General features: G+C 39.7%; 1 protein-coding gene and 1 pseudogene across 1 annotated transcript; both read left to right on the top strand.

The window, feature by feature from the left end:
- The first annotated feature begins 442 nt into the window (after positions 1-442).
- LOC147284004 (uncharacterized) lies at positions 443-1,775 on the top strand (annotated as a pseudogene).
- A 9,954-nt stretch (positions 1,776-11,729) lies between these two features.
- On the top strand, positions 11,730-15,982 carry LOC147284005 (bZIP transcription factor, putative (DUF630 and DUF632)). The gene is made up of 5 exons (XM_086245019.1): positions 11,730-12,887; positions 13,067-13,144; positions 13,621-13,835; positions 14,852-15,075; positions 15,228-15,982. Exons 1-5 carry the CDS (start codon positions 11,876-11,878, stop codon positions 15,877-15,879), a joined length of 2,181 nt encoding a protein of 726 aa, XP_086101145.1. The 5' UTR covers positions 11,730-11,875; the 3' UTR covers positions 15,880-15,982.
- The last annotated feature ends 140 nt before the right edge of the window (positions 15,983-16,122 follow it).

Genomic DNA, 16,122 nt, shown 5'->3' on the forward strand with positions numbered 1-16,122 from the left:
CAGCGCAGCAAGCCGCTGCCAGCAGCAGCGCGACACGCTGCCAGCAGTAGCGCGACAAGCTGCCAGCAACAGCAGCGCAGCCCCTCGCTGCCAGCAGCAGCGCCGCAAGCTGCCAGCAGCAGCGCCGCAGCCGCCTTGCTGCCACGCAGGCAGCAGTCGCCTTGCTGCCACGCAGGCAGCCACCTAGCTGCCACGCAGGCAGCCACCTAGCTGCCACGCAGGCAGCCACCAAGCAGCCACGCAGGCAGCCACGTCACCCCCACGAATATTTTAATAATTTAAATATTCAAACAATTTTGTTCAAACAATTTTGTGATATTTTTGTGTTCTTCTTGAGTATATGAATATTTTACTTGTTTAATTTTCGCACTAGAGTATATGTGTAGAAATTGCAGGTAATTAATGAACCAGTAGTTCATACATAAATATTGAACCTGTAGCTTCAATAATGCCATATAAGGAACCTGAAGTTTCCTTTATAAAATTCACCATACATGATAAAACCAGTAGATTTTACATGTCTATACCATGTTACAGAACTTGAAGTTCTTATTTATTGTTTATGGATATTATTGCCCGAAGCACTAATTATGATTATTTGTTCCTTTCAACCAAAGAATGTCAAATCTCAACAAGCTTGATTTCGTCGCTTTGGAAGTTTCCGGAAGAAACTATCTAAAGTGGACTCAAGATGTTAAGCTTCATTTGACTGCCAAGAAGATGAGGTCGACAATCAATGCAGACAATGTTGTTGCAGAGTCCCTTAAGGCAAGTGCCATGATCTTCATTAGGAAGCATATGGAAGAAGCACTCCAAGTTGAGTACCTCGCTGAAGAGGATCCACGAGCTCTTTGGGTTGCTCTGGAAGAGCGGTTTAACCATCAAAATACCATTTTCTTGCCTGAAGCAAGACATGACTGGCAGAACATCCGTTTCCAGGATTTCAAATCCGTGAATGAGTATAATTCGGAAATCTGCCGGATCCGGTCACTCCTCAAATTTTGTGGGGAGGAGCTCACCGAAGCTGACCTATTGGAGAAGACTTTCTCCACCTTCCCTGCCTCCTGTTTGGTCCTGCAGCAACAATACAGAGAGGAATTTTACCAAGTTCTCGGCATTGATCACTACTCTGTTGCTCGCTGAAAAGAACAACAACTTATTAATGAGAAATGATCAAGCCCGACCTGTCGGTACTAAAGCAGCACCATTGCCTGAAGCAAATGCTGTTGCTCATCGCAACTCAAACCGCGATAGAGGATACCGAGGTCATGGAAAGGGCACAAAGTCCGACCGCCCGATAAATGGAAGGAAAGGTTCTCAGAGGAATGGCCCGTATGATCGAGGCCAACGCGGCCAAGGCCCACGCGGTCATGGCCCACGAAACCCGAATTCTAGTGGCCAAGGCCCACGTGGTAAGAACCGCGGTCCCTCGGCCCCAAGAACTCGAAATGAGAGGAACACTGGTCCGGCCCGTCGCCACCAGAATCAGAACCAAAATCAGAATCAGAATCAGAATAATCTATGTTACCGATGTGGAGGAACTGATCACTGGTCTCGCACCTGCCGTGCATCAGCGCAAGCTGTAAATGAGTATCACGCCAGTCGCGGAACTCGAGAGACCAATCTCGTTGAGGGATCATTTCCTATGGATACCACCTTAGAGGTCACTGATTTCCAGGCTGCTACTGGACACTTCGAGGATTAGAAACTCGATGACATGGATATGATCGGCGCTTGTGCCGTATTTATTTTCTGAATAATGTTTTTTTTTTATTTGGATTACTTTGGTGATTTATGACTTGGATTATTTATTTTTGAAAAATTTGGTTATGCTCGAATATTATTTAATTCACGTAAGTTATTTTCATACATGTGATCCATTGAATTAAATTTATGAATAGGCATGTTTTGTGGGGAAGTTTGTTGTCTGGCTGACAGTGCTACTACGCACACCATACTCCAAGATCGGAAGTATTTTTCAAACTTATTGCCTACTCATACCTCTGTGACAACCATATCAGGCCAATCCAACCTGATAGAGGGCCATGGCAAAGCCCATTTTATGTTGTCCAATGGTACCGAATTTACCATTAATGAGGCCTTATATTCTCCATGTTCCAGAAGAACATTGTTGAGTTTTAAGGATATTCGAGCCAACGGTTATCACGTTGAAACCACTGAGGAAAATGGAGTGGAATATCTTTGCATAACCTCCAATTTGTATGGCCAGAAGCGTACATTGGAGAAATTGAAATGCCTATCGAGCGGTCTCTATATGACCACCATTAGATCGATTGAGGCAAATCACATAGTTAACCAGAAGTTAACCAATTTGAGCAGTTTCTTGCTATGGCATGACCGGTTGGGACACCCAGGTCAAAGTATGATGCGCCGTATCCTCAATTCATCACACGGGCATCCCCTTACTAATAAGGATCTTGTGTTTAGTGACACACTATGCCAAGCCTGCTCGCTCGGAAAGTTGAATACTAGACCATCATATGCAAAGACTAGTAAAGACTCCGCCCTTTTCCTGCAAAGGATACAAGGGGATATTTGTGGACCTATCCAACCACCATGCGGACCATTTAAATATTTCATGGTTTTGGTTGATGCATCGACAAGGTGGTCACATGTTACACTATTGTCCACAAGAAATGCTGCCTTTGCTAAACTCCTCGCCCAGATCATTAAATTGAGGGCTCACCACCCGGATTATCCCATAAAGTCCATAAGACTTGATAATGCCGGAGAGTTTACATCGAAAACTTTCGATGATTATTGCATGTCCCTTGGGATTGATGTTGAACATCCAGTTCCCCATGTTCACACCCAGAATGGTCTCGCAGAAGCGTTCATTAAAAGATTACAAATGATCGCACGAACCTTGGTTATGCGCACCAAGCTTCCAATTTCTGCGTGGGGCTATGCGATCTTGCATGCAGCCATGTTGGTCCGGTTGAGGCCCACTGCTACCCAACCTTACTCTGCGTTACAGCTGGTGACTGGGTACGAACCTGACGTTTCGTACTTACGCATATTTGGGTGTGCAGTTTATGTGCCAGTTGCGCCGCCACAACGTACCAAAATGGGTCCTCAACGAAGGATGGGCATATATGTCGGTTATGAATCCCCATCTATTATACGCTTTTTAGAGCCCTTGACAGGCGATCTCTTTACCGCCAGATTTGCGGATTGTCACTTTGATGAGACAGTCTTCCCGCCGTTAGGGGGAGATAAGAACGTCACCGTTCCTGAAGAACGACGTGAATTGACGTGGAATGTCCCCACTATGTCTCATCTCGATCCCCGAACCGCACAATGTGATAGTGAAGTGCGGAGAATTCTAGATCTACAGAGTGTAGCTCATAATATGCCAGACGCTTTCTCTGATCTAGCTAAAGTGACGAGATCACATATACCTGCTGCAAACGTGCCTGCAAGGATATCTGTCCCCGAAGGACGTGTCGTCCCAGATGGACGAGGTACGGCCATAGCGGCTAACCAGTCTTATGTCCCTGCCCAGAAGCGAGGTAGACCACTAGGTTCGAAGGACTCTTATCCCCGGAAGAGGATAAATTTGGCACAAACGAGTCTTCCTGACATCGCAATCTCAACCGATCCATCTCACGAAATAGTTCCGGATTATGGGTCCGTCCTGGAAGAGACGGTGTTGGGGGACGCTCCAACATCTGAACCCACTCCCGAGAACAGAGAGATCTCTATAAATTATGCATGCTTAAGTGAGCTCTGGAATCGAAACGAGATTATCATCGATGATATATTTGTATTCGCGGTAGCTACCGAAATCATAACTAGCGATGACATCGAACCTCGCTCCGTTGATGAATGTCAACGTCGAGACGACTGGCCAAAATGGAAAGAAGCAATCCAGGTCGAATTAGATTCCTTGACAAAGAGAAAGGTGTTTGGGCCTGTCGTTCCTACACCCTCCCATGTTAAACCTGTAGGATTTAAATGGGTATTTGTAAGGAAGCGTAATGAGAAAAACGAGATTGTAAGATACAAGGCTCGTCTAGTGGCGCAAGGATTTTCTCAACGCCCTGGGATTGATTACGAGGAAACGTATTCTCCCGTAATGGACGTGATAACGTTCCGCTACCTTATCAGTTTGGTAGTTTCCGAAAAACTGAGTATGCAGCTTATGGATGTGGTCACTGCTTATCTCTATGGGGATCTTGATACAGAGATATATATGAAAGTTCCCGAAGGACTTAAGATACCCGATGCAAATGGTTCCAGACCACGGAACACGCTCTCCATTCGTTTGAGGCGTTCACTATATGGATTGAAACAATCCGGACGGATGTGGTATAACCGTCTAAGTGAGTATTTGATCGGGATGGGATATGTGAATAATGATCTATGCCCTTGCGTGTTTATTAAGAAAACAAGTTCTGGTTTTGCTATTGTAGCTGTTTATGTCGATGACATGAATCTAATTGGTACTCCTGAAGAGATCAAGGAAACTGCTAAACACCTGAAGTTGGAATTCGAGATGAAAGATCTTGGGAGAACGAATTTCTGCCTCGGCCTGGAGCTCGAGCACCGTGCAGATGGAATTCTAGTCCATCAATCGAATTACATCCAGAAGATGTTAAGGCGCTTTAATGAGGATAAAGCGAAGCCTTCTAGCACACCCATGATCGTCCGTAGTCTAGATCCTAAGAAGGATCCGTTTCGTCCCGCAGATGATGACGAAGAGATATTGGCACCAGAAGTCCCATATCTAAGTGCAATAGGCGCATTATTGTACTTGGCTCAATGTACTAGACCGGACATCTCATTCGCTGTGAACTTGTTAGCTAGATATAGCTCTGCGCCAACACGCCGCCACTGGAATGGCATAAAAGACATTTTCCGCTACCTTAGAGGTACGACGGATATGGGCTTATTCTATCCCTATGCATCAAGGAATGGATCGAACCCCCTCGATCCTCGGAACGATGCCCGCCTTGTTGGATATGCTGACGCAGGGTATCTATCAGACCCGCACAAGGCGCGTTCTCAAACTGGTTACGTCTTTACCATTGGGAATACAGCAATATCTTGGAGGTCAACGAAACAGACCCTTGTTGCTACCTCTTCGAATCATGCTGAGATTATAGCCCTTTACGAAGCAGTCCGTGAATGTATATGGCTGAGAGCAGTTTCCAAACATATTCGAAGTACGTGTGGGCTGAATTCCACCACTGATGAACCAACGATTATCTATGAGGATAATGCCGCTTGTATCGAGCAGATGAAGACGGGTTTCATCAAAGGAGACAACACCAAGCATATTGCACCGAAGTTCTTCTTCAATCAACAGCAACAAGAGCATCAGATGATTGAAGTCAAGCAGATCCGATCTCAAGACAACCATGCAGACCTCTTTACCAAGTCCCTACCAAAGTCCACATTCTTGATGCATGTTCGAGGTATTGGTTTGCGTAGATTGGCTGATTTACCTAGTATGTAATCTTCAGGGGGAGTCGACATCAGGGGGAGTATCCCGAAGCATACTCACTTGACCATCGTGTACTCTTTTGTCCTTCGTCCAGGGTTATTTTGTCCCACTGGGTTTTGTTACCTGGCAAGGTTTTAATGAGGCACATCTTGGCATGGTCACCCTACTCATACTACATCCTGAAGATGTGTTGATCTGATATATATGCATTTGCTCATCTTTTCCCTTCGACCACGGGTTTTTCCCATTGGGTTTACCGGGCAAGGTTTTGGTGTAGCAACTCTAATGCACCCCGCTCCCATAGACATACTATTTGCCTATGATCCAGAAGATATGACTTCACCTACTTTCGAGGTTCTGATGTGACTACTCCACACTCAAGCGCGTTGCACTCTTTTTCCTTCGACCAAGGTTGTTTTTGTTCCCACAGGGTTTTTATTACTTGGCAAGGTTTTAACGAGGCAACTTAGAAGCGCATAGCAGAGACAACACTAATGACATGGAATATCCAAGGGGGAGTGTTGTAAATATATTGTTTTATGTGGCTATCCCTGTAATTAGTTGTAGGGGCATACTAGTAAATATACAAAACCTAGTAAACCCTACTTCTATATAAGGATATTTATAACATGAATAAGACAGACTGATCATATTCTCTCTGCCTCCTCTCTTCCACAAACCCTAGTTTTCTACATACTTTTACAACATTTTTCTATTTTTTAAAATGAATTAACTGTGTTTAAGTTCAAGTTTTTGATAAAATAAATTCTTTTACAAATTAAGCAAGATATAGATGTCACAAAACTACTTGGGTGATAGGGTAGAGACAAAGATAAACCTATACTCCAGAAAAAAAAATATATAAGTCTTCTAAATATTGTAAAAATAAACACATTTTTAAGTGTGCATGTTTAAAATTTTCAATATCGAAATATTAGTTAGTGTCTATCAACTAGCCCTCACAAAAAAAAAAAAAGAAATTTATGGGTCCGCCACTTACAAGTAGGGTCCTCCATACACTGTAGGTAGCAAAAATGGCGTGCAGTTCATTGAGATGGAGTGTTGGGCTCCCAACTCAAACCCTGCAAATCAAGATATATATGCCTCAAAGGCTAGTTCAAGCCTTCAACATTCAATCATTATGCCCAAAAGTGAGAGAGGGCTTGTAGTTTTAGTGGTAGAGAATATTCATCGATTCCGACACATAAAAAGATGAGTTTGAACCTTCCCTTCTACATTTGACATCTGTTGTACCAAAAAAAAAAAAGAGAGGATGCAGCCCCACTCACCTCCTCTCTCTATCTCTCTCTCCCTCTTAATTTCCCTGTCTATCCCTCTCTCTCTTCCCCTCTCTCCCTTTCCTTTCTTTTCTCTCCCACTCGCACCGGTGGTAAAGGAAGCCAACAAGGAAGAGACTCATTAAAATCATATGATCGAAGAAAAAAAAAAGACAACACAAAAATATGCTTTCAAGGGGATTAGACCTAAGACACTACCATGCATAAACCAAGTCATCCATTATCAACCCAAATCTTTGCCTCCTTGATCAGCTACACTTTTCCCAAATTCATACACAACTCACATACCTCTCACCTCCATGACTTTCTTATCTTCCTTTAAGTCTTTAAGTTTAGTCTAACACCATGCACAATCGTCCCTGAGAGTAGGCGAAGGAGGTAACCGCCTCAGGCACACAAATGTTGAGGCCCCCAATTTTATAGACTCCCTATATACTTATATACTATGCAATGCCCAAATAATATACATAAAAAAAGTTGAAGACCCCATTATTTATGATTTGCTTCAAACCCCCGAAATCTTAGGATTGGTCGTGCAACCATGTGTCAAGCAAGCATACACAATAAAATTACTATTCAACCATTCTTTTGTTTGTCCAAAAAAAAAATCTTTTGTTTTAAGCACCATCGTTGCAACTTTTAGAGTCTTAAGTACTCCTTCATGCTAGCACGAAAGATGAACCGATCATACAAGTTGTATTTTTTTTCTTCACTAATTGAGCATCCTCAGCTTCCATGCTTCAATTAAGCACTTGCTAAGTTGCACTTTGAAGGGGCACCATTCTTGAAATTACTATTTTCCGCACCTTTGGAGTTCATACATCACTGTCGAAGAGAGCTGTCGAGGAAAACAATTGTTATATATCTTTCTTACCTCTTATTAGCTTTATATACTCATTTTTGGTGCATTCGTTAGTAGCTTAAACTTGTCGGGTATAGTGATTATCTAACATGGTATCATAACGTTATTTGCATGAGGCTTTGGGTTTCTCCATCCCCCAGTTTTGTCTTAGTATATATCTATTCTTCACGTACATGTGAGTACATGTGAGGGAGAGTGTTAATTTGGTATTCATTGTTGACACATTTATCTTAAAATTTTAAGTTTTTAAAATAAAATAATTGTCTAACCCTCGGAAGTTCCTACATCACTACTGAGGAAATCGAGGAAAACCACAATAGAGTGTATCCTCAGTTTTTATTCCTTTATTAAAGATATTTGTCCAATTCATCCCGCAAACCACAGTGGGTGAATACAGAAGGCCAATTAAGCCCGGCCCAGCTAGCCAACCTCCATCAAAATTTTTCCCCCAAGCAGAATTCCCAACTTTTCTTTCCAGTTAATACCACAATCATTTGTGACCCTTAGACCAAGCAAAACCAAAAAGAAAAGGTAAAGAAAAGAAACAGATCAAATCCCTCTAAAAGCTAAATATAGGCGCCAAGGATGGAGTGAAATTAAAAGGTTATCATCAGAAAAACAAAAAGAAAAATCAAAAGGTTAAAGGTGCATTGCCAAAGCAATTGTAAGTTGTATAAATTATTTTAAGCAGCATACAAACCATAATTAAAATTCTTGCTAAGTTCTGCTTTTTTTCACTTTATCTTTGTTCAAAGACTAAAAGTCATGAGTGATGACTAGCAAAAGTACTTCATCAAAGGGACAAGGGGCTAGCTGCACCCGAGATATAGTATTAATTTCGGCCAACAAAAGAGGCCTAAGGCCTACAGACCCAAATCCACTATTCACTATAAGGAAGGCATCATCTTTCTGTTTCTGGTATCAACACTGCAATCCACATCTTCATGCACTTATGTCCACTTTGTCGTTTATAATCTACCAAAATTAATGGAGGGTTCAACCAAAATGAATAACGTATTTTTTTTTTTTTTTATCAGGGTAGGGCCGTAGGGGAGAGAATTTAAACTTTTTTTTCTTTTTTGATAGAAAGGTAACATTCAACTATGGGCACATGGAAGAAAGCCAAGAAGGCTACTCCTCTGTCCAAAATAAAGGTTCATCACAGTCTAACCAAATCGGGCTGATCAATGGGCCACTTTATTACATATTTACAACTCCTAGGTTGAAATTGAACAGAAATATAATAGAACTAAAAAAAATATGACTGAACTTATAACTAGTTGATCTGTTTTCCTTATCTTTGAGCTTCCTAAATTGACAAAAAAAAAAAAAAAAAGCCTCCTAAATGCCACTAAAGCTATTCTTTTGGCGCTTATTTTAATTTTCAGGCCAAAATTACTAATTTACTTGTCTAGAAGGACAACTAAGTGCATTATTAAAATTTATCATCGAGCGTTCGGCACTAGCACTGTTAAGTTCCAGGACAACTATATCTATAATTTATGCATATATAGTTACAAAAAAAAATTTACATATTCTTATATTGTAGTGATGTGACATTTTTTGAAGGGAGAGATAAAGACAAGAGATGAGAGAGAGAAAGAGCCAATGAGAGAGGGTGGATGTCATGTGGTATCACATGAGAGATATGTAAGTTCCTCTCATAGTTACAACATTACATTCCCTACATTCTATTTTTTCAATAGAAAACACTAATTTTAAATCTTCAATTCTCCTAAAATACACAATAAAAAAGCCTAATTGGCTCTACAAATATTGAAATTCAAGCTAGTAGAAAATTAAGAAAAAAAACTTGAGTAGTCAGTGCAAATGCAACTCATACATGTAAATGAAGTTACCGAACGCTAGACGGTCTAATTTGCATGGACCGACGCCCGCACATACTTTATTCTTTAATTAAATTATGTTATTACTTGTATTTATGATTAAGATTTTTAATTTCCTGGTAGTATAATAGAGAATAATAAACCTATTTCTATGTAAGTCAATGCATTAGCAATCGTAGAAAACTTACTAGTCATAAAAAAATATGACTAAGTAGACCATTAGATCTCCACACCTCAGCAAACATGCATTCTGTAGCCAAGATTCGATGCCCATGAATTTATAACTCACATAGTCACATTCCATACTGCACAAAATTAATTAATACTATAATAGAAGTTGTATCTACTGGAATATTCAGTCAACGGCTAGTCAGAAAGCAAGTTAAATAAAGAAGGAAAAGAATATTCAGTGAGTGGGCTCACAACCTTTTGATAAACGAAAATAGGGTTTAGTGTTGGAGTGCCACTCTCTCAGACACACCTCCACAGCATAAATTTGGTTCAAGTTAGATGCTTGAGAATGAAAAATTAATTATATTCTCAGGTTTGGTATGTGCAAAAATGTAAAATAATTTCCTGACTCATGAAAATTTAATATACCCAAATGAGAAAAAAATAAATCCCTTATTCTAACTTGAGTTTTGGATAAACTCTAGTTTTTTTAAATATTAATAAAAAAAGTGATCCACCATCATTAAATGATAAAAAACAAAAATCTCATTTACAGTATTTGTATTGTAAAATCTTTCCAATATACAAACTCAAAATATAATTGATTTGTAAAGAAAAAAAGAAGTATTATCATTATTCAATTAAGAAAAGAAAAGCAAATAGATAAAGATGTTTATCATTTATATTATTTTCTTTTACATATGTCTTGTATTTGTATGCAGAAAGAAAAGAAGAGCGAGTGATTTCCCGATGAGCGGATTTTAAGGAGCCGTTGGAGAGTGTGGTCTCTCGTGAAACCTGAGGGCAATTCTGTCATCTGAACACTTTTCCCAATAAAATACTGAACGGTATATATATATGTATCGTATTCCACTCTGACACACACTACCACACACCAATTACCCTCTGCCTCTCTGCTTTCTTTAAAGCAATGTTTTCTTTGGTTTATTGCTCATATTCAACCTCCTCCTCCTTTTTGTTTTAATAATTCAAACAAATTATAATATGTTTACAGTATATGTAATCGTAAGACTACATGTTATCCTCAGTGTTATTAATTTATACAAATTATAATGTGTACAATATTTACAAAGTTAGATATTAATTAGAATTTAGCAATTCATACACCTATAATTTATATGAATGAATTACACCATATCAACATATTTAGTGACGAAAAGAATTTTATGGGACGATGTTATATATTTGATGTGTTATAAACAAGTTAAGAAACAAGAAAAATAGACACAAATGCAATTTAAATCATAATGAAACATTCCACTAGTTTCTCGGTGAAAGTTAAGAATGAAAAAAAAAAAAATAATAAATAAATTTTAATTGAAATTAACAAAAAAGAAATCGTTTTCTTTGGTTATAGTCGTAGACATATTTCCGAAAAAATCAGACACACTCTACGAGGCTCTTTTGCTCAATCACCACCTCTGTAACTCTGTTTACTAATTGTAACAGATTCCTCTCTCTCTCTCTCTGCTTTTTCACATTTCCACTCTCTATAATTTCTCTCTCTTTCTTTCCGAGTCTCCATTCATCATTTCAATATCAGTTTTGGCCTCACCATCGCTGCAAAAATATTCGTATCAGAGCCTCAGCCTCCCAGGAAAGGTCTCTGAGACGCCAAGCTATAGTCAGCTTCACATTCATTGCTTTCAACTCCTTGGGGTTTCCGTTAATGGGTTTTCTTTTATGAGCCCCCAACCACCACTCCGAGCAACATGCTTGCTCTGCTGCTCTTCCTTCCATGAAAACGACTTCTCCTCTCAGTTTTTGTCTCTGAGCTCTGTCTAGAGTAGCGTGAACTCCATTGTCCAACGATTTCCTCGCATTTTCGCTATCCAGGTCCACATCCTTGAAACCAAGCTTTGCCCAAGTGGGTTTTTCGTTTCCTGCAAAACCCATTTCTGTTTTTGGGTCTGTAGAGCTAAATGCTCTGTTTTCCACTGGTCACTACTGTAAGGTTTGGGTTTAAAGGAAAGGGTTTTCTTTATTTTTCCGAAAAACCTTTGCTTTTTCATTCATTCTCATAGTCCAGTTGTGGTGGCCGGTGGGTTTTCAGTATTTTTGAGAGTTGTGAACAGGGTTTTCTTAAGCAGCTTTTATTGAAAATTTGGACTCTTTGTGCTTTCTGTCCTTTTTCCAGAGCTTCTGTTTGGTTACTAAGAAAATGAGCATATTTTCATGAACTGGGTCGCCAAATTTTCTGTGCAAAATGGGTGGTACAAACTCCAAAACCGAGAACAACGAAGCGTTGCGTCTTTGTAAAGAGCGCAAACGATACATCAAGCAAGCAATTGATTCAAGGTATGCTTTAGCAGCTTCTCATGTATCTTACATCAACTCACTTCGAAACATTGGCATTGCACTTCGGCGATACGCCGAGGCCGAGGTGTTGATAGAGTCATCTCTGTCAACCTCAGACAAAACCCCATCACACTCCTCCTACCCTTCACCGTCCCCATCGCCTATCGGAGAGGTTTCGGACTCGCCGATGCACAATGAGAGGTCCCATTCGCCTCCTGTGGCGACTTTGAGTTATATGAGGTCAGGAGGTAGTGCTGCTGTGACTATGAGGTTTAATCCGATTAATAGTAGTTATATGGATGAGGATATTCCATTGCCACCACCACCTCCTCCTCTTTCTGAGGCAGATTCTAACTGGGATTTTTTTGATCCTGTTGATGAGAGTGAGAGCTTTAGGTTTGTGGGAAATAGTGGAGTGGATGTGAATTTTGATGGGTGGAGACATGAAGAAGCTAATCATAGTGTGGTGGAGCCAAGGGGGAGATGGGCAAAGGTAGGATTAGATGGAAGTAATGAACTTCATGAAGGAACTAAGGTTGGTGAGTCAGTGACTCAAAATGATAGTGTAGAACATAATGCCAATTCAATAAACTCGGGAGGCATTGATGGGCCTCTGCAAACAGGTGGGGGTGAAACTAGACAGTTAGTCGTGGGACATAATGCCAATGGGGCAGTGAGGAATTTGACTGGAAAAGTTGCACTTGAGCAGTCTGGTTCGAAGAGGGAGAAGACTGTGGGGGAGAAAGATTTAAGTGCAGAAAGAGAGGACCCTTCAGAGTTTATTACCCACAGGGCTAAAGATTTCCTTTCAAGCATAAAGGATATCGAGCACCGCTTTTTTAGAGCTGCAGAATCAGGTAGAGAGGTCTCCAAGATGCTCGAGTCAAATAAAATCAGGGTCGGATATTCAGAGGCAAAAGGTAATTATTTGTGTTGGTTGGAGAATTTTGTATGTCCACTTCAACTGCTGAATTTGATTCACAGCTTTTATTTGTCTTTGTGGTAGTGCCATTAATTATTTTAGTTAGGTCTTCTTCTTTTTTTTTTTTTTTTTTCTTGTTTGCCTTCCTAAATCCCTAATGATTATTCAATTTTGTAGGTACATCGTCGGCTTTGGCTTTTCTTGTGGCTTTCCAGCTTGTTTGCTTCGGTGGAAAGGCTGCACTTATTTCTCATGGTAAGTTGTATCAATTGATTGGTCACAAGCTAATTAACAATCCAGTGGGTACTTAGGGGTTTGTATAAGGCCATTGATATCTTTAGCAATTGCAAGAGCTTCCTTATGCTTTACCCACGTATCTAAGGTGATGTTTTTCCATTGATTCATCACTTTTTGGGTTTGTTGAATCTTAGAAATCCTTTGGTAAGTCAAACTTCTCTTATGTTACGGCTAGAGGCTGTATCTCTGGTACAAAGAAGCAGATAAACACGGTTCATCCATTTAATTTTGATTTTTAGTGTGGCGATAATTGTGGGGTCAGCTGATCACTTTAGTTATATCATATATGTATTGTTTGAATACTTGCAGCAAACAAATGAAATCCTCATTCTGACCTACTCGCATTTTATTTAGTGGAGGACAACTCTTTTATGGAGTTATTAAAATCTCCTGTGTCTTTTCCCACCATAATGTGAGATCTTAATGTTTTGTAGAACCTCCTCAACATGTAACGAAAGTTATCACTTGGAAGAGAACAACGTCTTCAAGATCATCTTCATCAAGGAATCCTCTTGCCACAGCATCTAAAGATGATGTTGATGACAGTGGAAGTGATTTCGTTGAAGAGTTTTGCATGATTGCAGGAAGTCATTCCTCCACTCTTGACAGACTGTATGCATGGGAAAGAAAACTCTATGATGAAGTAAAGGTACTTTTGTCGAAGCCTCATTCTTATAAAGATACAAGAATCTTTTGAACATCTTCATTACTATGTGATCTAATGTTGCATGCTTTTAAACGAACTGCCATATGATCTACTTGCCACAATCTCATGATTCGGCACATAAATATGAAGATGGGATGCATCCCTAGTTTGAATTATCATTAGGGTTATATATGAAAAAGAATCTTCCTAACCCTCTTGCATATATAGCAGAACTGGTTTTTAAGTACCCCATAGTTTATAGATGTAAACACACACATTTACGTCCACGTCTATATACATATACATACTTTTGAAAAGATATAGATGAGGGAGAGAAGGAGAACCTGTGTGTGTGGAGATAGTATGATTATTTGATTGTATTAGTTGATAGAAAATTCTTAAACAAATTAACCATACAGTTGTTCTAATTTTTAAACCCCTTTCATATAATAAGATAATAAAAAATAACCATGTGGAAGAGAGATATATGGCTAATCATACAATGCTTCATAAATTATGTGATATTCCTCTTTGATGTAGTGATGCTGGTGGTTTGTTTAATTGTTTTTTCTTTTGGATAATAAATACACTAAGAAGTTAAAAAGTAAAAATTTTCACTGTTAGTGAGTGATTTGCATGTGTCTCCACTCTCTGCTTTTCCGTCCATCTTCCTATGAACCAAAAGTGCATTATTTGGGATACTTCCAGCATCAGTTAATGTGCTTGTATGCCCTTTTAAATGCTCACAAGTTTGATCTGAGACCTTCTGGTCATCAAACCATCAACTTAGCAAGGGGATGGATGGGTATTGCTGGAAACCTCAAATTTGCATGGTGTCTTGTGAACCCTGTTTCTATCTGACATTAAATACAAGAGAAAATATAATGATTAAAAGTTATTAATGTGATATATATATTATATATGTGTGTGTGTGTATGTGTATGTTATCAATGCTGTTTGTTGTAAAGCATTTTTGTTTAGTCATCATCCTCACTTATTTTTGTTGGTTCCTCTTGTAGGCAAGTGAATCTATTAGGAAGGTGTATGACCATAAGTGTGATCAACTTAGGAATCAATTTGCAAAGGACTATAGTAGTCAGGTTATTGATAAAACCCGGGCGATTGTGAAGGATCTACATTCACGAATAAGAGTGGCAATTCACTCTGTTGATTCAATATCAAAGCGGATTGAGAAAATGAGGGATGAAGAATTGCAGCCGCAACTTGTAGAACTTACTCAGGCGTAAGTAGGATCTTCTTGTTCCAATAATGGGACATTGAAGATAATTCTCATGGCCGCTTGATGTCATTTAGTTTCCAACTCTTGAAATTTATCTTATTTGTTTCAAAGCATCAATAACTTTGAATATATGGATGGTGTTTCTGTGCATGCAGATTGATCAGGATGTGGAAGGCCATGCTTGAATGCCATCATGCGCAATATATTACCATCTCACTGGCATATCATTCAAAGAGTTCAACAGCAACTTCCCAAGGAGATACCCGCAGGGAAATCATGGCTCAACTTTTGGATGAGATTGAATGCTTTGGCCTAAGCTTTGCAGACTGGATCAACAGCCACACGTCATATGTGGAAGCTCTCAATGGTTGGCTGCAAAACTGCATCATGCAACCACGGGAGCGTTCCAAAAGCAGGAGGCCCTTCTCCCCTCGCCGAGTTGTGGCCCCACCTATATTTGTTCTCTTTCGTGATTGGGCAGCCGGGATCAGAGCACTGCCATCTAATGAACTCACTGATGCAATCCGAACCTTCTTATCAGATCTGCGTCATTTGATGGAACAACAAGCAGCTGCACAGAAAAAACAGAGGACATCTGATGCAAACAACAGAGAATCAGAGAACAAAGACGAGGAGAACAGCGAAGAATCATCTTCAAACCTGAGCTGCATACATACAAGTTTGACAAAGGTTCTTGATAGACTTACTAAATTTTCCGAGGCATCCTTAAAGATGTATGAAGATATCAGACAGAAAAGCGAAGCAGCTCGAAATGCATATTTAAACTGCAAGCCTATTAAATACTAAGTTTATGTAATTAATACATATAAGCATCTCTGAAGTTTGTGATTGGAGACGGATGTGTGTAAAGTTGAAGTGTTGCAAAGAGCTTTTTAGTAGGAAACGTGCAAATTTTGGGCAGTACAATTTTAGAACTGATGTAGGAAGAGTTTGTCAGCCTAAATTTACAAAAACTTTCTTCACGATTGGTTATATTATTATACCATCTAGTCTGAGATAATACTTTTTCCTTTTTTTTTTGTTGCATAA

The sequence above is a fragment of the Dryas octopetala genome, chromosome 5, assembly GCF_963921425.1.
Source record: "Dryas octopetala chromosome 5, drDryOcto1.1, whole genome shotgun sequence".
In the NCBI taxonomy this organism is placed as follows: Eukaryota; Viridiplantae; Streptophyta; class Magnoliopsida; order Rosales; family Rosaceae; genus Dryas; species Dryas octopetala.

Excerpts from the sequence above, each read along its gene's own strand:
- LOC147284005 (XM_086245019.1), top strand. The coding sequence starts at position 11,876 with ATGGGTGGTACAAACTCCAAAACCGAGAACAACGAAGCGTTGCGTCTT. Across the intron at positions 13,836-14,851 it reads AACTCTATGATGAAGTAAAG|GCAAGTGAATCTATTAGGAA; the intron begins GTACTTTTGTCG and ends TTCCTCTTGTAG. Across the intron at positions 15,076-15,227 it reads CTTGTAGAACTTACTCAGGC|ATTGATCAGGATGTGGAAGG; the intron begins GTAAGTAGGATC and ends CTGTGCATGCAG.